This window comes from Fringilla coelebs (genome assembly GCF_963513975.1).
Source record: "Fringilla coelebs genome assembly, chromosome: 1".
NCBI classification, from domain to species: Eukaryota; Metazoa; Chordata; class Aves; order Passeriformes; family Fringillidae; genus Fringilla; species Fringilla coelebs.
In genome coordinates this window covers 107,429,408-107,452,753 of record NC_140028.1, presented here as the reverse complement: position 1 = coordinate 107,452,753, position 23,346 = coordinate 107,429,408, and the positions used below count along the sequence as shown (strand labels likewise).

Here is a 23,346-nt window from a genome sequence, read left to right as displayed (position 1 = left end):
GTTGCCGCCGCCCCCCCCCCCCCGCCAGCCTCCCCCCCCACCTCTTCCTCCCCTTCTTCCTCCTCCTCACCCGCCCGCCGTTACGGAGCGCCGCGCCCGCCCCGTCTGCGCATGCGGGGCGCGAGGCGCGGGGGGGCGGCCGGGCCCGCCCCCGGTTTCCTGTCCCTGCGAGCGCCCGCGAGCGCCCCCTGCCCGCGCGCCCCGGCAGCGGCGCCTCCCGCGGGATGGAGCGGGGCCCTCCGCGCCCTCTGCCGGCAGGAGCGGCCCCACAGGCACCGCAGCCAGCGGCTTGGGAAAGGCCTCCGGGATCACCGGCTGCGACCGGACACCGCACTGCCAACCCGAGCCTGGCACTGAGCGACACACCCAGTCTTCCCTTAAACACCTCCCGGGACGGTGACTCCACCACCCCCCTGGGCGGCCCATTCCAAAGTCTAATCATTCCTTCTGTGAAGAAATTCCCCCTAATGTCCAACCAAAACCTCCCCTGGCAAAACTTGGTGTCGTCTCCTCTTATCCTGTCGCTGGTAGCCTGGCAGAAAAGCCCGACCCCCGCCTGGCTACACTCTGCGTTCGGGGACCTGTAGAGAGCCATAAAGTCTGCCCTGAGCCTCCTTTCCTCCTTTTCTAACAAGATCAGCTCCTCACGGGACTTGCGCTCCAGGCTTGCTGCAACCTGGAGGCCTGTGGGCTTCAGGGTTAACACCCAGCTGGGTTCTCTCCCCCTGGGACCTGCCTTTGGTCCTTCAGCTGGCCTGGAATCCTGGAATGTCCTTTGGCCAAGTGTGGGTTTGCTGCCCCAAAAGCAAAGTTCACTGGGGTTTGTGGGGACTGAAGCTTACTCTAGGTTGGAAGGAATTGACAGGGACACAGGTGGCTGAAGGGAGGTACGAGAGAAAGGAAAATCCTGAGGACATATACCTTTTTAAAAGCCATCCAGTCCGGCTTATTTTCTTTATTTCTCTTTGGATCCATCCACCAACAGAAATGCTGGAAGTGCACTTCAAAGAGGTCAAAGTATGATGAATGCAGAGCAGAGCTGGGGATATAAAACATACCAGACAAGTCATAGAGTTGTTAAGGGTTAGAAGGGACTTAAAGACCATCGAGTTGCAACCCCCCCCACCACAGGTGCAGACACCTCCTGCTAGGTCAGGTTGCTCAAAGCCCCATCTGACCTGGCCTTGAACACTTCCAGGCATAGGGCATTCAACAATGTCCTTGGGCAACATGCTCCAGCACCTCACCACCCTCACAATCAAGAATTTCTTACTAATATCTAGCCTAATTTCCCCATCTCGCTTTGTACCCATTGCTCATTGTCGTGTCACTACAAGTCATACAAAGTGCAAGAGCTGCTGTTAGTGGAAAGGACAAGCTTTGGCTGGGAAGGTCTGCAAGGAATGGATCACTAAGCCTTCCCAAACATTTTATAGTTTGTGTTTTGGTACAAAGGAGTTTGTTAACCTGAATGTTACAGAAAGAAAAAACACATCAATTTTGAGAACTTCCCAACACAGAAATACAAACAATCTCAAATCATCCATACCCCCTTGTTTTCCCCTAACCACTCACCAGCCTGCATAGCACATGCACTGTGCTTTCCTCTCCTTCCACCTGCCCCTGTACCAGCAGTCTCTTATTTGGAGATGTGCAATTCCAGAGCAGCAACTCGGAGTCCCACCTCCTGTAAAAAGGCAGGGTAGAGTCAAACTGCAGCTGCACATTTCATACATTCCCATGACACATGATGGAGTACACTGTACAGGAAGAAGTACTTCTTCTGTTCATATGGAAATAACATTACATTTGTCAGCCCCCTCAGCCAGGGGATGGATGAGCATTGCTCCCTTTACTTAGTAATGAACAACAGGTAAACCCTGAAAATGAATGTAAACTTGGCCTTGTGTCTTCTGATTTTTTTGCACTGAAAGAAATGTTTTTAACTACAGTTTGAATCAAAAGATTGGTAATGTTTCCTTTTTTTTTCCTAAAAAGAAAAAAGTAATTTCCAACATTATAAAAGGGAAATACCAGATTTACTTACAGATGCAGCATAAACATCTGCAAGATGAAACTGCCAGCTTTCTGTACAACAGCTGAAGGCTTTTACAACTGTTCCTATCCTTGTGTTTTGATTTTCCTCCCACACAATGATGGGAAAACGTTCTCTGTATCACTGTTAAATGAGCCTCAGGTGGGAGGAGGAGTGGACAAGTAGCAGCTGCCTGACATAAAGAGGACCGGGTTAGTTTTTTTACTGGGATGTATGCAGGCAGCAGCAGCAGCAGCAGCAGCAGCAGCAGCAGCAGCAGCAGCAGCAGCATTGGACTTTAGGTTTTGGGGCTCTAAGGGGTGGGGGGAGGAATAGCTTAGTTCTTGTAAGGGGTTTGGTTTGGTGGTTTATTTTGGTGGGGTTTTTTTCCTTTTCTGCACCACTCTCCTTCTCAAAGGTCAAAGTACTTCTTTGGCCTGAGGGAGTCTGTAGGCTTTTTGGTGCTTTCAAGAGCTGCACAGGCCACCCTAGATGGAAGCTGAAGAGGGCTCCAGTGTTCCAAAGGCATTCTGAAACTCTAGGCTGAACCGTGTGCTAGTTTGTAACAGGTCTCAAAATACTTTTGGTTCTTTTGTAACTTTAAAGTGCTTGAATCTTGTAAAGACTTAAGCTTCTGTGTTCTCTGATTTCTTATAGTCTTGCTTATAAGCTATGTGTGATAGTGTTGTATTGCTTGCAAGTATTAGTTAACTGAGGAGGCATCTAAGTGTGGGAGGAAGTTCTGTCTTGTGAATTTTATATGGCTCTGAATGCAAACTTACACATAAGGATTTTGGTGAGGTTGTTTTTGCTACCTATCATTTGGTTTAAGCGTAGGAAGCAGGGTGTCACTGAAATACTTGGTTTACTACATCAGTTAGCTGTCCTTCTTAAGTATAGTATAAAGTACAAATCCTGAATTAATGGAGTTCTTATTGTAATGTGTAACAACACATGCATTAGCATTAAGAAGTGTTTTCTTTGTGAAGCATTAAATGTCTGATTGTGTGAAGCTTTTTTTTTTTTCCTTTGTGTGTGTGTGTGGCCTCTTGCTCAAGGCTAATTCACTGAAGGCTTTTTTTATTTAATTGGCTGGGATACTACTTGTAGAGATGTATGCGTCTAAGACTACTGACGCTTTAGAGCATGCTACAAGGTTGCCTTGAAGGACTAATATTGAGAGCTGTGTACAAAAGCTTGCTTAGCAAAACCCAACTGAAATATTTGACCTTGATAGTGTGTCAGTTTGTTACCTTCTGTTTGGAAGACAGCAGCTTCCTTTTGGAAGGCTATATTTTCTTTGAGCAGGGAGAGGAATGTCTGCTAAATTCTGACAGAGCATAAAAATAAGTCACATGGTTTTTAAAGTGGTTAATAATGATTACTTCTCTCTTTCAGTGTTTAAAGAAAAATGAATACTGCCCCAACTTCAGAAAGTGGATCATATTCCACAAACCACCCAGGACCCTTTATTTATGCACAGTCATCAGCTCAACAGCCTTATCCAAATCCATGGTACCTCAGTTATGCATACAGTCCATACTGCGTACCTGCTCCAGGTAAGGTGAACAGCTGCTTTCTGTGGGATCTTTGCTTACTTAGTTACATACTTCTTTCCTTCACTCTTGCAGTATCTGTGTTAATGAGCCTCTTGGGAGTTTAACTAATACTTAATAAATCAGATTTTTCACAACTGTAGCACTACATTAATTCTGCTTTAAATACGTACCTTGTGTGGTGGAAAGGATCTGCTTGTGGAGCATGGAAGCTAAGCAAAATATTAAGTAATGGTCATCCTGCAGACACAGAGCTCCAAAATATACTTAGCAATTAATGCGCGTGGGCATATATGAATTCCACATGTGCATGCATGATAGGTATGGATAAATGTAAGTTTAAGAAAATAAGAAAAATATTGTTAAATACACCTTGTAAGTGCTATACCTATGTGAACTTCCATCTGGAGCTGTCTTTTCCAAGTCAATGCTATATCAATAGTCTGTGAAATAGCCAAAAAAAAAAAAAAAAGCCCAGAAAACAACTTGGTGAATGCTCCAAGGGGTGAAATGAAGCTCTGGTTAAAGTGTAGATGTTGAGATTAAGCCATTCCCTAATGAAGAACTCTCTCTGGTTTTGCACCAGATTTGCTCCTAAGCATTGAAAGGTAGCATGTTTTATTTACAGATGTGTCTGATCTTGTAGCTGTCCCTGTCTATGCAAGTAAATATAATTCAGGATTACTTATTTCAGAAAGATGATGTTTGTCTTTTCTTTTTGTCACTGATGTCTAGGCTTCCGAAGTGGAAATCCGTATTTTCCATTTTATTCTGTTGCACTCCATGAGTACCCTAGATTTTTTGTCCCACAGCATCCAGTGCATGCAAGAATTAACAGAAGGCCTTATTTTAATGCTGCCCCACCTTCCCCTATGTTTTATCATGCAACAAGATTTAGACATTATAATAGCCCTGGGAAGAAAATGGAGACAAAAGAAACACAGACTGATCCTAGACAGCCTGAAAGCAAGCAAAAAAGGCATCAAGATATACGTACAGATACGAAAGGTTGTGATGCAGGAAATGCAGCCTGTGTTTCTCCTGGTATAGGTACAGAGACCGAAAGTACTTCAGAGAAACAAAGTACATTTGGCTCTTCTATTGTGGTAGACAGAGAGTTTCATAATAAGAACCCTGCCAGCTCTACACAGTACAGAAGTCTTCCTACTGGGAGCTATGCCTTTGAGAAGGAAGAAGTGAGGATAGAATACGGAAATGGCTCTCCAGCTATTCAGCTGTGGAAGTCCTTTAAAGAAACAATCCCATTGTATGACGTGGCAAGCGGTAAACCAGTTCCAGAGAACATAGTGCCACATGACTTATTTTCTGTTAGCTCATGTGAAGGCATGATATATGGCCCTCATGAAGGGGAGACTATGATGCCAGGAGCTTCCTTAGATGACAGAAAAGCTGTTGTCACCTCCAAACAGGGTGCTGAAGCTGTGCAAGAGAAAGATGTCCAAAATAATGAAGTGAAGCTGGATGCAGAAAAGATGGCAAAATCCCCCCCAGGTGAAACAATGGCAGTGCAAATCACAGAATTGGCAAGATCTGTTGGTGTAGATCAACCAGTGGTAATAGCTAAGAAATCTAGCACTAAAAGGTCTGCAGGATCAAAAACTTCTCAAGAAGAGCCTGGGTTTATTCAACAAGCAGGACTACTTCCATCTAATATGGAGGTAATGAGTGACTTTCAGCAGAAAAAGCTGAATTTAAGCCACAGTGCGACCAATGAAAGTCAGACAGAAAAAAGTATTTGGTGTGACAAATCAATTGAGAAGTTTGCTCCCTCCAGCAGCTGGCTGGCTTGTTTGGACAATGTGGACACAAACTACAATGCTTGTTTACCACAAAGGAAGCGTCGAAGTGTAATCAGTCTGTCTTCTGATGACATGTCCTCTGGAGAGGAAGGCTCATCAACTGATAATGCCCCAGTGTCTTATTTTGTGCCTGACTATGTGCTTCAGAAAAGCATGTGCACTCTTCAGAAAAGTGCAGAGCAAGTTAAAAGTGATGGATCCCCTCATGTAGATGAAGAGGTAGGAAAGGAGCAAGTGAACAGCCTGAATGACCAAGATGTCAACTCTTCAAACACAAAGATCAAAGAGACTTACAGTAAAGGTAGAAAGCTGGGAGCCCTTTCTAGGTCCTCTGGTAGGAAAGAAGTCGATTCTCCCAACAAAAAAACAACTAAGAGTTTGTCAGAAGTTGAGGACTCTGAAGAATATTCTGTGAAGGGAGAAGAGGAAGATGAAGATGGAGAGGATGAGTATGAGGAGGATGAGGATGATGACATGGATGAAGTTGAGTATTTCTTTCAAGAAGCCCCTCCGTATGGCATCTTGAGGGCAAGTAAAGGAAATTACTACCAAGTTGGCCAGAGAGTGCTTTGGAAACCACCTACAAATGCTGTACCAGCACAATTAATTAGCTGGCCTGCTCAAGAGAAAATAAAAACTAGGAGTGGGCTTGTTGAAAACATTGGTGTAGTTTACAAGCCAAAGAAGAGAGAACAAGATGAAGTTGTATACAGCGACTATGGGTATTATGGAAGAAAGAGGCCTATGACAAGAAGAGAAGGACTCGAACACCAGCGAATGCTACGGAAATTCTTGAGAGGTGAGCTAATTGCTGAGGACAAAGTGCTCATCAGTAGCATACACAAAGAACACCTAATTGTAGTTTCATATTGTAGCTTAAACTAGTGGGAAGATTAGAGCATGTTGCAGCTTCAAATTTGGCCAAGAGCCAGAAGTCCTGCAGAATACTTTTTCTGAAGGAGAGGGAAGTTTGCTGCAACTTTTTAGCTATTGCATAAGGACTCTGCATTTTTACAGCCAGCAGAAAATAATGCAGAAACTCTCATTTGTGTTAGATTTGATACATTTAACTTTCTGGCATTAGTGGCAATTTACTACTTTGTAAAGCTTAAGGTAATTTGGATTATGTATTTACTGTTGCTTAATATCTTAGAAGCTCTGCATTTAAGTTTATACAGTCTGACTCTCCTATCACAAACTAATGCTGGGTGCATTAAACAGAATTAAGTGCATTATAATCTGGTGGACAAACCCTGTGTAACTTTCCTGCAGTTGAGGAGTCAAACAATTTTATTTTTTTTTATTGTAACTGCTGCTCTCTTAGCAAAAACAGTTTTGTACTTTCAGTAAATTAGTGTGAAACAGTATTAAATTTAACCTGGGAAAGGGCATCTTATTTATTCCAAGGGAGATCCTCTTAGAAATTGGATTAATGTAAACTGAGAATAAGAAGAGTTATCAGTTTGCAGCTGGTTATATGGTCACTTCAGCAGGTGGCTGCTGTTTAGTAGAGTTTTGCATTGTAAAAACACAATCAAAACAGGGTGATTTACTGCTAATAGCAGGCTTAGCGTTCTTAAACTTTATTTTCTTTGTTCAAAATCTGTACACTCAATGCGACTTGTCATTTTTGTTATGTGCAATCTCCAGAAAACTGGTTCTATTTCAACAGATTCCTACAATCAGATCCAGTAGCTGGCTTTGCATTCTGGCTTGTGGATCAAACAGTACACTAGCATTACCAAGACAAAACACTGACCTTAATCTTTTTTAAAAATTTTAATTAGGAAGGCTGTTAAGAGAGAACATGGGGATACCACCTGAAGAGTACTGGATAAGAAGTGGTGCTAAACCCAGATTTATCAGCCAAATACGTGGTAGTTTCTCACTTCCAGCAAGGAGCAAAGAACAAGGTACAGCTTTCTCTGTGTGTTTTTGTTCCTAAGGAACATCCAGAAGGATATGATACAAAATAGCAGGCATGTGATAATTGCCTAAGATTTGAAAACAATAAAACTAATCCTTGTTGCTTTGCTATTGATAAAATACCTGTCAGTCAGTGTATCTTGGATATATTTATAGCCTTCTCAAACTGAAACAGGGTAATAAGGGTGCATCAGAGACACACCTGGGGATTTTTTTAAAGATCATTTTATAGAAAATCAAAGCATTAAATGCTTTGATGTGGCCGAAGCGAAGCCTTTATTTGTGTGAAGTTGTTACTGCCATAAACTGTAATATTAATTCTTAATACAGATAATGCTATTCTTGATACTATGCGCAATGTGCAATTTTGATCGGTAAAACATGTAGGGAGTTCTATGTGCTAGCTTCATATGCCAATGCTCAGAAAAAATAGCATGGACCAACAGCTGTTGTGACACTGCTAAAGAATGACTGAGTACAAATCATTGTGATCTAGTTAAGGAAAACATGAAGAAATCAGTTATTTTAACAAAGTAATAGCTTAGATAGTTTCTTATCTCATGAAGCAGAATGATTTTTCTTCTTTATAGTTAATGTCTTATGTGGAGTTCAGATATGGTTTTGATACTTTTCCAAGATGTTTGAGTGTAGGTGCTGTTAGAACAGCCATGGAATTTGCTGTAGTGTCAATTTTGCCACTCTCCTTGGTCATGTGTTTCAAGTATCTCAGGATCAGCCTATCAAATAATTGGGTGTGAAGCTATCTTCAGAAGATATGATTTGCTTCTCTTCAGTTCACTGATAATATACATCAGCTTTCCTATATCAACAACCAAGTTAGTGTTTTCCTTTAGTGCTTTCTTTGCATTGCTTTCCTGCTTGAGCATATTGGGGTTTGGGATTATTTGTCTCTTGCATTAGAGGCTTTCTATATGCAGACTTCAGTGTTGTAGGGTTTTGTTTTTTAATGCTAGCATGCTCTGTAAGAGTTGAAAACATTTTACTTTAGCAGCATTGTTCTTGATTCCACTACAATAATGTATAACAATATGGTAATAGGTCTAAAATAACTGTAAATTACCTTTAACTTTCAGCATGTCTCTTCTGCATCTTTGAATTCATAGATGGTGCAGCAAACTAAGGATGTTTGGTCTATTCCTTGCTTACTCTTCCTCTTTTTCTAGCCCAGGTAGTTGGAAGAAGTCATCACGTTCAGTGTTAGGAAGCAGGAACTAGTATTTTCTGAATGCTGTTTCTGCCAGTGGATGCCTCAGATGTCCTAATAAAATTGTTATTTTTTAAAATGTTGCCTATATTAGTATTTGCTTTTTCCAATTAAAGTGCCCTACAAGTAAGGAGGTTTGCCTCAACAAGATACATGGCTTTAGCAATAATACCATGCACTAAATTTGACTACTGGAGCAGTTTACTTGTAGTGCATAACTTCACAGGTCTAAAGTTTTTTAAAAACAGTGGGTGAATTGGGTCACTTGGAGAGCACCAGCTAGTCTTGAACACTTGAAAAGTGAACTAAGGCAGAATTATCTATGATCCTACTATGTTCCTTTTTTACTACGTTATGTTCTATGTTCATACTATGGTCCTTTTTTACTACATTAACACCTATCTAAATTATGACCCAAAATACAATGCATCCAGAATTCTGGTTAGGCAGTGATTAAATGCTGTAGATGCGTAAGACTTGCTCGGCATGTGTAGCGTCAATTTTATCTGCTACTTAAAACGGGTACAAAAAAGGGAGGGAAGAACACCACAGACTAGCTGGTAAAAGTCATGGTTAAATTTGCCTTGCGACTATGCATTGGAGAAATGACACCATTTGTATTTTGTTATTTAGTGTGCCCACCTTTGGTTAAAGCAAAGAAGAAAAGAACGGGCAAGTCACCTTCAAAACGCAGAGACACGAGACATGAGGTGGAAGAAGTAGAAATGTGGGAGCTGCCTAAACACAGTGTGCACAAAGGTCGGTATACAGTGACAAGATACAGAAATGACTGTTACAAGTGTTTTTTTCTATCTTGGGGACTAATCTTTCTTGGTTTGCACTGCAGGGATGTTGGATAGTTTGTGAAATATGCAGAATGCATATGCAGAAAAGGTAGGGGGAAGCAAAACATTGAGCACTTAATCACCTTGCTATGAATGCAGTGTAGCTTTGACCAGGTTAGGTTCCTTCTTTGTTTATTGTAAGGATGGGGGAGGAAACCCACACCAAAACCTGCTGTTTTAGTCTAGTTGCTCTTCAGACTGCTGTACTGTCTCTTTAAAGTGCCGGGTCCTGTGCCACTTTGCAGTACATGCTTTTATTTAAGTTGCTCATCTGCCTCAGCCCAAATGATGTGCAATTTGATACAACACAAATGCATATAGATAATTCTTAAGATTGCCAAATTTAAGGATTAGGAACTTCTGGCTATTTTGGAGGAAGACAGGGAAAAACAGTGGAGGGAAAAATCAAAATGAACTTGAGTCAGCAACAAATATGCTTTTGTGTATTTGTGTGAGTCTGAAAAGGGTCAGCAGATACAAGAAGCTATCTGGAAGATCAGTTTTCTTTCTGGAAAAGAATAAGTTAGCATAGAAAAATGAACGCAAATATTCCATCAGGAAATACATGAGTAAAAGACAGTCTCTCTCTCTCTCTCATACAATAGACAAAGGATTAGACTTTCTTCTTGGAAAGGTAAGGAAACTTGGAAACAAACTTAGGCTGAAGTATCTTACTAGTGAAAATTTGCATCAGCCCTGAAGAGATGGTTTAAGACCAATGCTCAAACATTTAATTGCTGACCAGCTTTTAGTAAAAGCATCCAGGAAACTTGTGTAATCCCAAAACACTCCTTGTATTTTCCCCAGAAAGAGCTGATGTTTCTTGGATACATTCAATAATTTAGTTTTAAGAGCACACTGAGAATGTGATATGAGCATCATATGGAACTCTTATCTGTTATGCCGGGATATGAAGTCCAAAACCACTCATGCACATTTTATACTAGCTGGGAAGTTGAGTACATAATTCTAATATCAACCATCAGTGCCTGCAATAGGAAAAGATAATCGCTGCTATCTAGTCTTTTCTTAGAAGCAAATTGACATCATTTTTAGGTGGAATATACACATACCTTAACTTTTTTTCTTTTTTCTTTCTTACCTTTAGGGCATGGAACAAGGAAGTCCCTCTCTAAGAAAAGATAATTGCAAATATTGGGGCAGAAGTGGCGGGGGGGGGGATACCAAAGTTTTTTTGTATAAATCCAAGATTTGATTATTATTCTCTTGTATATTTTGTAAATTGCTGTTCACTCTAAAAGGGCAAGAAGTGACACTGCGAAGACTGAGTACACAATTAAAATGGAATGAAGTATTTAACACCAAAGTCACCTTTTTATAACTAGCACATCCACTATTTAAATAATAAATTTCATAGAATTGCACTTTGAGACTTCTTGTGTTCCATCTTTACACAGTAGCAAAAAAACTTGAGATGGCCATGTATGTGCACAGCTGCTATTACAGCATGACAGTTATTGCTGCCCTGTCCTTAAGCTCTGCAGGTCTCTGAAGCCTGTCCATGTTATCTCATAGTCATATGATCTGGGCATAAGTACAAGATCCTTTTCTATCAGCTGGATTTGTTTTTGTCAAAATGTAAAGGAATATAGTTACAGCTGTATGAAGTCAAGTGCTGTTTTAAACTTTTAAGTTCCTCAGATCTTACTCTCATGACTGAGGACTAAAACTAAAGAATGGAGTTGATGTGATGCTTCCCTCTCTTCCCCTTTTTCTCTTGAGATTTTTGAGTCCTTTATGGAGACCCTGAGCTGGAGATATGGATCTGAGAGGTAAAAGAGAAGCTTTTAGTGGTGTGCCCTGTTTTCTGACTTCTTACTGATGACTTCTATGACTTACAGCAGATACTGTCCCTGGAAGTCTCTTTACAGAACTAAGATGATAAAATTAGGTCTGTGCTGAGCTGTCTTAGGAATAATGGTAACAGACTGATCTAGATGAGGTGTATAGCTCAAAAATATGTAATTTTTTTTTCCATGTCTATGAAGGCTATTATTACTGTGTGAGAAGAATAAATATGGTATTGCCAGTCTTGAATGATTTGCAAATAAAGTGATAGCATCAGTGAAGAAAATGGGGAAGCAACAAAAAAACACCCAACAAAACAAACAGCTGGTTTTCCTTAAAAAAGGGTGGGGTGAATGGATGGACAGAACTTGTCTTTTGCCTCCTCTCCCATGTTCTTACTGTATCTGTGCCCTAGAGTAAGCTACATGAATAAAAGTAGCATTTCCTGTGACTGTTCAGGTTTTGTGCCTACCTATTACTAGTTTGACCTGCAGCTGAAGTTATGCTGTTTTCCCTCTTAGTGAGGAGTACTGATGTTTCCCTACCCAACTGATCCTATCTCTCTATTATTTTTAATACCACCTGGTTAATTGTTAAAGCTCTGTTATAACTACAGGCTTTACCACAAGCTGTTAGAGGAAAGAAGTCATTGTGATGACAAGTTTTCAATTCCTTTTTCCTTTTTCTCCTTCAAGCAATGAAAGAAAATAAATGCACTAAAAATTCTTATTTGGCTTCTGTGCTGCACGAAATCTCTACACCATAACATCAAAGCATAAAATGAGGAATTCCAGCATGGAGCTTTTTAACACACATTTCTGCTGATAGCCTTAGCTGTATCTTTTGCTGCTTATCTTATAAAGGAATATTCATGACCTCACAATCAGATGGCATTCTTACTTTTGGGAATGGGTAATACTTGACAGGTACTCCAAATGATCATGTTGGTCATCCTTTTACAGGTTTTGCACTACTCAGTGTGATTTCTATTCAGATGCAGGAAGTAATTTAGGGCCTGGTGATGCTCCTGAGAGGACCTGAGGGAGTAGCAGTAGGAGGGTTTACACAGCTCTTTGCCTGAAAACAAATGCTATTTTAAACTGGTTACAGCTTGTGCTATACCAGTGCTATGCCCAATACTTAAAGCAGTATGCATAAATGCTCCAGTATTCAAGAAGTAATTCTTTGATAAGGTTATATGCACTGTAGTCTACTCTAACAGTACTAGTCCTGTGACCTTAAAACTAAATCTTCTACTTGGCTTTTTTTTCCATTCAGCAGAATGGGCAATTTGTGGATTGCATCTTAACTGGCTCACAGCTGAAACTAATGTTCCAGTGAGTCAAAAGGCCATGCTTCACAAAGGCATCAAAGTACAAACTGCATGTAAAAGGCTGGGAGCTCAAGCTTAGGCTCTTGTTTATTCAGCCAGGTAACTAAGGCACAGTGCTATTTAGTTTTGCAGATGCACATACGTGTCAGCTTTTGTTCCCACTGCAGCCAGACTGAGTGCCCAGTGACTCACTGCAGAGCTGGCAGTGCTGTGAGTTTGTAACTGTCGCAGTACTGCATTGCCTTGGAAGTTTTCACATGCTTCCTGCAGCATCTCCTGAAAGGCAGCTGAAGAATCTATTTGCTGCTTGGCACACCAGCAACAAACCTTAGAGGCCTCTGGGATTCATACTGAGAGCATTGTTTGGACAGACTTGCTGTCTGTGGCTCAGGATTTCTAAATCATTATTTGCAGCTAACTGAAACCTCTGTTGCAAAGTGGGTGTGGTGTAATTACTGATGGGGAGCTCTGGGTTCTGTTGGCTTGCCAGGTATTAATTCTGTATTTTAATTTTCAGTTTGGTAGCACCTGGATGGCATAAAATTTTTTTCCCCCTTTTGCAATGTCTGTTGTTCTGCCTTATACTGGAAAATATTACCCACAGGTCTTTCTACAAAATCAAACAAAGGCAGAACAGAGCCAATGGCAAAAAAAAACCCCAAAACACAAACAAAACCCAAACCCCAAAAGCTTATAACGCTCATGGCATGCTAACTGAAGGCATACCAAGGAAAAACAAATTCTTTTTTTTTTTTTAGAGTACTATTATACTGCTGCCACTGGCTATCTGACTCAAAAAGACTATAAACCCCTCCTAATTGAATGACCAAAGAAATAAGGAAAATATCAGTATTTTACCTGAAATACCTGTCTTACAAAAATGATGCAGAGTATTAAGTTAAAAGACCTGGGAAGCTGTATTGCCTTTGAGGGTTGTTTTAGCTGCATTTAACACTTATTTAGTTTCATGGGACTATATAATTATGCTGTTTCTATCACTTGGGCTTCAACAGAACATTCAAATGGAAATAAACGTCTATAAAGAAGGAAAAAAAAAAGTTATTTGAAAAAAAACCTCCAATAGTTATGATTTTAAAAATAAGGCTAGTCAGTTTTTCAAGACTATAACCTCCTATCCTGCTTTCTGGATTTACTTCAACATAGAACTAATTTTCATTAATCTAAAGGGGTGTTGGTATTTATCTCTAGTCTACATATTTTTAAAAGACTTATCTTAAATGACAGCTTTGGCACTGTTTAAAATGCCAAATGATGACGTGAATCATGCTTGTCAGTACTCTAGCCCCGGCTGTTAAAAGAGCTCCTGTAAATCTTAGACTACTGGAACTGTTAAATTTTGAAATGCTAGTTTTATGAGTTGCAGTAAAGACCTACATGGGATATGACAGGGGCTTATAAAACTGGAAATTATATAGGGAGAACAAACAGGAATCAGTTACATACCCTCCAGTGTAAGATTAAAGGTGTGTGAAATTAAACTAGTACAAAGCAGTGGGAAAGCCAATTGCTACAGATTAATAAATAATGAAGATGAATTCATTGCTAAGGAAAATGGCAAAGTTTATAAGCTGTGAGTGGATATAAAAGAAAATATATATCCAAGGCCATTAAATACTAAAATCTAACTCATGATTCTAAGTACCTGCACCATAGGTACTCTCAGAAGAGGTAGAGGGTGAGAGAGTATTTCAGGGAAGTAACAGAAATAATAGCGGAGTTTGCACTACTCTGCTGTGGAGGTGTGTTCTATAAACCCTGACTGGAAAGATACTGATATAACAGACCTTTAGTCAGGCATAGAAAAGTTATTTGGTATCTCAAACATTTATATTAGATTCAATACAAGTTAGAAATCGTCTCTTCATGTATTTTTCTTAATTGTTGAGATAATAAACCCTGACTTATACAAAGAGAGAGTTCCATTAACAAGGAAGGGGATTGCAAAGGAAAAACTGAATTTGTTTTTATTAAACTAAGCTTCAGAACACTCTTATATGACAAAAGCTGAAGTAACTGAAGAGATCTTAAGTTAGCCCTGCTCTAGACAAGCCTGAGTAAGAGTTTTCTTGGAATGCATCAGGTCAATATGAGGCTTCCAGCATCTGTTCAGTAATCTATAAATGCATTAATCTGAGCCCCAAGCGTGGCAATACAAGAATCCTAGAATGGTTTGGGTTGGAAGGAGCTGTAAAGATCATCTGGCTTCAAGCCCCTGCCACATAAGGGCCACCTCTCACTAGAGTAGGTTGCCCAGAGCCCTGTCCAACCTGGCCAAGAGAATCAGTCCATTATAGATATCCCTATGCTATTTTAGCTGTTACATCTTTTTCTGGTGAAAGAACAAGGCCCTTAGAATTTGATAATGCTGCTGACAGAGGGAACTACAAGGAGTCACCAGTAAATCCCACCACAGGGAGATTTGCTAAATACAAGACAAAATACAGCTCTACCTTCAAGGTCTGGGAATATGATAGAGAAACTTCTCGTAAGTAAACCTTGCTTATCTTGTTTTTCCTCAGAACATATTGTGAATGACTGACAAGGAATGCAGGGTTATTTTTACTAAACCACTCTAAGACGTGTAGGAGGGAGAAAAAACATTTTAATTTATACTTTCCCTCGTCCTCTCTTCCAAAGCTTTGAAGAAAATAACACATCTTAGCTGCATTGTAGCCTATGACTCCTTGATTTCACTGTTAATGTTCACTCTACTGTATTAGAGCTGTAGCATGTGGGGTTTTTTTTTCAATCTTAGCATACCCACAGAGACTAAATTCTATAGACGTTCTTTCAAAGCAAATCCAGTTTTCTCTTTCCTTTTGCACAATACCAATATCCATCATCTAGTTCCTGAATTCACAGCTCTGTACTAATGTACTTTGAGGCTTCAAAGAGAGTTGGTTACTGTAAACTGCTGTTTATAGCTATCTCCATTTTCCTGGTTGACTCTGCAAGATTATTTAAAAGTGTGGTCAGTATGTAAGGTCTCCTAAGTACACAAAATGTTTTCTTCTTCCTGCTTACAAATTCTTTACTATTACTGTGGTTTCATGCATATAATTGAAAACCATTTGAGAGCCTTACACATTTATATTGCTGTGGGATGATTCAAAAAAATGTTACCTCATCAAATCTAGTAAACATAAAAAGTGGGAATTTACTACCCCCAAGCCTTTTAAAAAGGAAACCTCCCTCAACTTTTATCAAAACAACTGATACTGCAGAATATGCAGAAATTAATCTTTTTAATTTCTTATGGGGAACCCCCCTTTTAAAATAACTCAACCTACTACCTCTTTACAGTTAAGCTGAATATTTAACATCATTACACTTGGCTCCCACTTCTGTGGTTTAGACACTGTAGATGTTTCACTTCAGGTGTTTCAGAACTGTGTATTAATGATGGTGATGTTGAGATTTTGTTACACACACACAACAAAAAAAAAAAATCAAGTCTAGCTGATGCTGCAATTTTGTCTTAAAATAAATCCCCTTGATTACCTTTTTTCCCCTGCAGCAGAACTCTTTATTTCCCTAGCTGCCAATATTAGGGTAAGTACACAGAACTTCAGCACGTATGCGCAGAAGAAAATACAGTACAACCTGCTCATTACAAGCACTGTAAGGGAACCCTCAGTGCTCTGCATGGTGCAAACTGCAGTCCTGGTACAATGAGGCTTTGTATATGATAAAATAACTTCATGGAGTAAAGACACTTCAACAAACAGTCTGCTAATGCTACAGGTTTGTCGGTGGTCCCTTGGTGGTCACCACTTTCTGCTGCTGGTCACAGGCAGCAATGCAGAGGCCCCATCTGACCAAGCTGGATAAGTCTCAGCACGGGTTTTACAGCACAAAGATATGGTTCAATGCAGCTTTCTTCTTTCTGGCTGCAGAGGGACAGAAGAGGATGCCAGTGTAGGATGCTGTATGCATACACATGTATGTTTCAAGTTTAATAAAGCCCTTTCTGGTGTTTTCCTCCTCGTTCTTTGGATCTTTCCTCGCAGTTCACAAGTAGAGAGGTCAATGAGCATGCAGCAGGTGACTGCTGTCAGTCAGATTCTGACTTGTCATTAGATTTGGATGATTTATGCTTCCTCTTTTTCTTCTTCTTTTTTTCTTTCTTTTTCTTTTCCCTTTTTCTCTTTTTCTTCTTGTGTTTATGTTCTGAGGAAGTGGAGCTGCTGCCATCTTCATCATCGTCATCACTGTCATCACTGCTATCAGATTCTGAGGTAGAGTCCTCCAGGAGCTGCTTCAGTTGCTGTATCCTGAGTTTAAAATATGTGAATGAGAATCCTTTCTAGTTTGTCTTTCCCTCCTAGCTTTCACCTTTCCTTCCTGGCTTGAGGAATGGCTGAGCTGCATGCAAAGGGCAGGGGAACGCTTCCTCTTTCGCTTAATTACACTCTCATTCCAGATAATATCATGGATAAAAGCAACTCCTTTGAAATAAGCAGATGTTCTGCTTTCAGGGACTTTCCATCCCATTGGATAGGAAAGGCAGACTAGCTTATTAGCTTATTTATGTGTGCAAAGTAATAAAGCAACAGCTAACATCAGCCCACCTGGTGATAAGAAGTTCTATGCTTATCCCTACAGAGGCATATTGGGATTAAGATATTATGACATTCATTGTCCTGCTGATACAGAGAGAATGTCAGTGAGGCTGACAGAGCAGGCTCTACTCTGGATGCAGAAGTATTTTTGAAAGGCACTCTTCTTTTGAACTTTCAAGGATTACTGGCGAATAGGAACAAAGTATTTGCTTATTTTATTGTTGTCTTCTGTATCCTCTTCAAGGATTCCTCTCCAAGAGTGCTGCTCTACGGGCTACCTTTAGTTTGCTCAGTTATCCCACTGAAGCGGCTCAAGCAAGAAAGCAGCAAAAGCTGCCACTTTATACACTAAATAATGACCTCACAAAAGTAGCAATATCAGGTGCCTAGAACTAGCTTTCTAAACCCCTGCTTCATTTCTACTGAAAACATTCTGACAAACCACATTTTAGAAAACATCTCAGTGAAGTCAGTGAAAGAAAAAAAATAAATCAAACTGTTTTTTCAGGCCTAAACCAAAACCACACCTAAGTACCTGAACATTATGGCATAAATGCATACAACTGCTCTTTAAACTTCGTTTTGGGAAGAATACAAAAGCTAAAGAATTGAAGTGATTGGAAGTACTAAAGAGTGATTATTTAGAAAAGCAGAAATGCATTAGTCTATCAACATAAAGAAACTGCCATTAAAAAAATGTTCTGAACTAAAAATAAGCTTCTATAAAAAGGTCACCTATACATTAGTGACACATTACCAAAATAAAAATGAAATTTAAAATGCTGTTTAGTACAGACACACTCACCTCTTTTCTTTTTCATGACGCTTATTTTCCCTTATTATATCATACATTGGATCTTCATGTGCCTTTAAAATGAAAAACAGGAAATGCAATGTTATCACCAATGGCTTTTATTTCCTAAAAAAATAAACCAAAGCAACCAAATGCTAGAGGCTTTTATCAAAAGATGGAATATGCTTAGCAAGCTCTTAATTCACTGTCAGACTTAGCACTGTTCACCTGAACTGGGGTATTTGCTTTAAGGAAAGGTTTTCTAGCTACATCTCCAAAGAAGGGGACCCTCCTTAGGTATGCATCTCCTTGCCTCTCCAGTCACAGCCAACTATGAGAATCCCATACATAATCTGTGGGAATAGCTAGACCTAGATAGAATACTCAAGTTCAAAATAATGATCTGTACCCTTAAAGTACATTTAAAAAATTTGGATATAAACAAACAGGAATACAGGAGTAAGGAATACAAGATATGGATTGTTCTAATTGAAACTGGAGTTGTTCTATCATGCTATGCATTACCATTACTGGTTCTAAAATCAAATTAAATGGGCATTGCAGCAAAAGATAGCTGTGAAGGAAGACAGCAAATAAACTTTGCAGACATTTAAGGTGGGTTCATGCCATGCAAGAATGCAGAAAAAAGGTGGGGTGGTCATTTCAGTTGGAAGATTAAGCAAACAAGTCCAACAGAGAGAAGAGATGGCCGATGCTGACCAGAGGTGTGAACTGAAATTTCAGGAGCAAATGAAAGATGTTGGGAATGCACTATGAAGGGCCTTGGACATACAACAAGAGTTTGATGCAACAAAGAAGCCTGAGGGAAAATGAAGACTAGAGGCAGTCTGGTCATGGGAAAGGGCTCTTTGCAGTTGCATACAATTGGTACAAATCCAGAACTTGGACAGACTAAGCAGAGATTACATTTTTCAAGGACAGAAACGAGGACATAAGACGTGAAGTGATGACAGCTTGAAATATAGGTCAATGATGCAAAGCAACAGAAACAGGTAAAGAGATCACACAGGAAGAATCTGCAGAACTGAGATGTAGCTTCATGCAGCAAGAGTTCAGACTTGTAGACAATGACTGGATAACAGACCTAGACAACAGCATTCATGATGTGGTTGTTCACAGTGAGAGCAGAAGGCTTGAAGCAGCTGTAATGTGGGCAGCTCAAGCTTGACTAAACATTTTTTGTTATGTTGACATTTAAATCACAAAAAAAAAATAATGGTTGAAACAGGTTCTTGAAGATTTCCAATTTATACGTAAAAATTAGTAATTTTCCTCTTGAAGAGTAGATTTTCTGCAAAGTAGTCAAACATCCAACCACACCTGTAGCTTTTTCTTTATTAGGAGATTTTCAGCATCTATATTATACTAGAGACAGAGAAAAAGTTCTTAATAAAGCATCCTCTAACAGGCTTATCTTCAGTTGCAAGATTATGCATTATCAGGACTAAAAAATGCAAGCAGCAATACTACAACATCAGTACTCACTACTCTAAATTGTTCCAACTTCTGATTGCCTTTAATAAAGAATGGGCATTCCTTATCTCCTGTTCTGTGTCCGTAACGTTTACATCTCCAACCTTAAAAAAAAAAAGCAGCAGTGAATTGCACCTCTGAGACAGATCAGAAGAAGCATAAAAAAGCCAAAACCACATTTCTGCAAAATGTTTTTAATCTGTTGGAAGAAACACAGAAATACAACCACTGTGTTGATAAATGTAATGCCCATAAAATACTAGGCTATTACAGCCTTCAAGATACTGTTTGCTTTTCTATCAAAATGATGTGAATCTACCTGGACTTCATCATCTGTCCAGCAGACATTCTGCCCTCCCCCAGCATAAATGGATGATATATGATGCTCTAATGACATCTGGAGTATTTTCAGCCTTACACTGCATAACTTTGACTTCTTTTCCCAAAGGCATCCAAAGCCCTTTTGTTGGGGCATGTGCCAGGAATTCTCGAGCGCCTTCATTGCCTGGTACGTCAGGTATGCAGTCTTCTGGTTTTGTTTCATTCTCCTACAAAAAAAAAAAAAAAAAAAACCACAAAAAAAAAAAACCAAAAAAAACAGAAAGATAAGGACAATAAAATAACTTCCTTTTTTTAACTTTGCTAGAATTAATACTTCAAGTGTACAGACCTTCACTTTATAGGAAACATATTCCCCCCATTACCTTTTTTCCTTGTAACACACAAAAGATTTACAATACTTGACCCTTTCTTTTTTTCTCACCCTTGAATTTTGCAGCCAGAATTTTGCTGCACAGGAATTTTAATCCTTCCCATCAATTTATTTGAATAAATAATAGAAATGAAAACTTAACACAAAGTAGAGACTTTTTAATCCTCTTCCTGCTAGAAAGACATAACAATTATGAGGTAGCCTTCACAACACGGAGCAGTTCTTTTTTAGGTTAAAAACATTACTTTATGGCTTAGATATATAAATTTGGCAAAATTAATGATCATGATGAAAGAATTATATTGGCCTAAGAAACAGAGAAAAATCCTGAAAAGATGTCATTCAAACCAAAAATCTGCTTTCCACAAATGGCTCCCCTCTATCCACACTATTAAATACTGCATGAAGTATGCTAAGAGATGATGAAAGACCTGGTCTCCTTCTATCTGATCCTAGGCATTTCACTCTGGATCACCAAGACAAAGTGGTCAGCTTGTAATGATTCTCTGAGTTTTTCCTGGGAAGCACTTACTTCTCTCTGTAATTTATATAGGTATCACAGACATTTAAACACCTAAAGAACACGTTTTGTGAAAATCCCTCATAATACTAGAAAATTACCAACCTTAATTAGCCCAGGGGGAGGTTTCTCATAGCTGAAAAGCAACAGAGATATTGTTACTCTGCAGCTTAGCACAGACAAATAAATTGACAAAATACATTTTTTCAGTGGTATTGAGTTAAAGCCTTTAGCTCATATTTTTCCTACACTTTTACCTTATAACTAAGAACTACAGCAGAGCACGGATACAGCAAGCTGAGAGACAGCATTTATCATATTAGTACACATGTCTCTTGTAACATCCTTCAGATTCATATTCTTGTGGGAGCACAACTACTTCCTGGGGATATGTGGTACATTTGATCTAGCTTCAGTTACCATACTTGCATAATTATCTTTTTCTGATGCACCCCTCCCCAAGGTCTCCAAACTTCTTTACTCCAAGCACTGCTGAATCACAGACATCGCCAGCTGAAACTGTCAAGTCAGACAGTTCCTTACATCTAGCTTTGCCAGCCAAACCTAATACATAATAATTTTGTCATCTTCTGTGCATTAAATCTAAAGACAGAGCCCTACTGACCAAAGTGCCATATTTTCTGCAGCATTTCTTTGGGGTTAACAGTAGATAAAACATTTGCTAAAATCCAAGCAGCAAACTACATAGAGCACACAGCAACTGAGATAATGCATGTGCTAAGGAGTTAAATGCCAAGGCAATACAAAATGGTCCTGGAGGTAAAGAATACACATTAATTGCATGTCTGTATAACTGAATTTGTATTGGGTATTTTCCCCCCTGAAATCCCATCTGTATTTAAACAGATACACTGTTTTCTGTAATCTGCTGCCTTCGTGAAACTGTAGTGATCTTATAAGAGAACTGAGATTTTTCTGGGGTTGTTTTTTAATGAAACAAGAAGAACAGCACTGCACAAGCCCAAACTACCGAAATCTTCTGCTTTATGGAAGACTATTTTCAACAGGACTCTCCAGACATTATCCACATATTAACTCAGCAGGACACAAAACGTTTTTACTGGCTGTACATCATTTAAGGCCCTAAGTTTGATGGCATAGGCAATATTTCACTGGCTTAGCTGTGCACACACAGACACCCCTACATATCTATAGGATTGCTAGGCACAGTCATACTAATACAATCAGAACAGCAGGGTGCATGTTCAGAAAGTATGTTCATCCCTTCTTTTTAACAATAACTCTGAAGTGCTTTTTGGTCCATTTAATAACAAACTGACTTTCACTTGCACGTGGAAAAGAAAAAAACCAAAATCATGTTCTTGCATACCTTCTGACCTTTTTATTCCATTAAAACAATAATTCCTTTTCAGTGAAATAACATAAACATTTTACAGCACCTTTTTATCCCAATTTATTTTTTTTTCCTTTCTTTTTTTTTTTTTAGTCTATTCTAGTGGAACAACCTCTGCTCTCCTATGCTGCATCTGTCAGACTTGGAGGAACCCGGGAGAGTCCCTTCTGCGCCCCAACAAGCCCTTCATAAATCACCAAGCAACTCTGCAAGTGGCCCCGAAACCATTCCGCCGGCTCCCCCCTAAGGGAACAGGGGAAGAATAATCACCACCGCCCAAAAAAACCCCCAAACCCTGCACTGGAAACGAGCCCCAAATGCCGGCGGGGTGTGCTCAGGGCAGAGCCGGGGGGGAGCCGCGGGCAGCCTCCCCTCCTCCGCCCCTTACAAAGACTCCAAGTGCTGGATCTTCTGGAGCTGCTGCGCCTCCTGCCTCTTCCGCTTCCTCTCATGCCGGTCCTGGGTCCTGCCGCCGCTCGCCGCGGGCTCCGCATGGCTCCTGGCCCGCGCCTGGCTACCCCTCGCCGCCGCCTCCTCCTCCGCTCCCTCCTCCTCGTCCTGCCCCTGCCCCCTGCGCGCCCGCTGGGCCATGGGCGCGGCGGCCAGAGCCGCGGCGGACGGCGGGACCCCGGCGACGCCCCCTCCCCGCCCTCCGCATCCCGGTTTCCGGCCGAGCGCCGACTTCCTCCGGCGGCGGCAGCTCCCAGCGCCCCGCCCCTCACGGGCCCGGCCCGGCGTGGGGCTCCCCCGGCCGCAGCCTCAGGCACCCCCGGCAGCTTGCCGGGGCTTAACGTGCGGAGTGTTGTGCCTTCCAAACACCGATATATATTAAGAAAAACCCCAAAACAAAAACCCCCAAAACAACAGCAACAACAACAAAAACAAAAAAACCCCACAACCAACCAACAGAAAAAACAAACAAACAAAACCCAAGCAACGTCCCAGTCATTCCTCCCGTGTGGAAGGGCCACCACTGCGGTCCGGGGAGACCCCAGCTGCAGTGCTGCACCCAGCTCTGCGGTCCCCAGCACAGGAAGGATATAAAACTGCTGGAACAAGTTCAGAGGAGGCCACCAAGTTGATGAGAGGGATGGAGCGTCTTTCCTGTGAGGAAAGGCTTGGAGAATTGGGATTGTTCAGCCTGGAGAAGGCTCTGGGATGACCTAACTGTGGCCTTCAGAACCTGAAGGGAGCTTCAAGAAAGCTGGAGAGGAACTTTACACAAGGGTGTGTAGTGACAGGACAAAGGCGAGTGGATTAAAACTGAAACAGAGTAAATTTAGATTAGCTAATGGGAAGAAATTCACCACTGTGAGGGTG

The 23,346-nt window shown here is 40.6% G+C and overlaps 1 protein-coding gene across 1 annotated transcript; it reads right to left on the bottom strand.

Annotated features, from left to right (window-relative positions):
- Positions 1–15,259: 15,259 nt before the first annotated feature.
- On the bottom strand, positions 15,260–22,889 carry RP9 (RP9 pre-mRNA splicing factor). The gene is made up of 6 exons (XM_084213309.1): positions 22,415–22,889; positions 20,757–20,787; positions 19,838–19,967; positions 19,432–19,523; positions 17,938–17,999; positions 15,260–16,844 (listed from the first exon to the last, which is right to left on the bottom strand). The coding sequence occupies exons 1-6, from the start codon at positions 22,615–22,617 to the stop codon at positions 16,625–16,627; spliced, it is 738 nt and encodes a 245-aa protein (XP_084069435.1). The 5' UTR covers positions 22,618–22,889; the 3' UTR covers positions 15,260–16,624.
- Positions 22,890–23,346: the final 457 nt, after the last annotated feature.

Bases quoted from the DNA above. Each gene is read 5' to 3' on its own strand.
- RP9 (XM_084213309.1), bottom strand. From the start codon at position 22,617: ATGGCCCAGCGGGCGCGCAGGGGGCAGGGGCAGGACGAGGAGGAGGGA. The intron at 19,968-20,756 runs GTTGGTAATTTT...TTTTTTTTGTAG, and splicing joins CTCCCCCTGGGCTAATTAAG to GAGAATGAAACAAAACCAGA. The intron at 16,845-17,937 runs GTGAGTGTGTCT...TTTTAAACTCAG, and splicing joins CGTCATGAAAAAGAAAAGAG to GATACAGCAACTGAAGCAGC.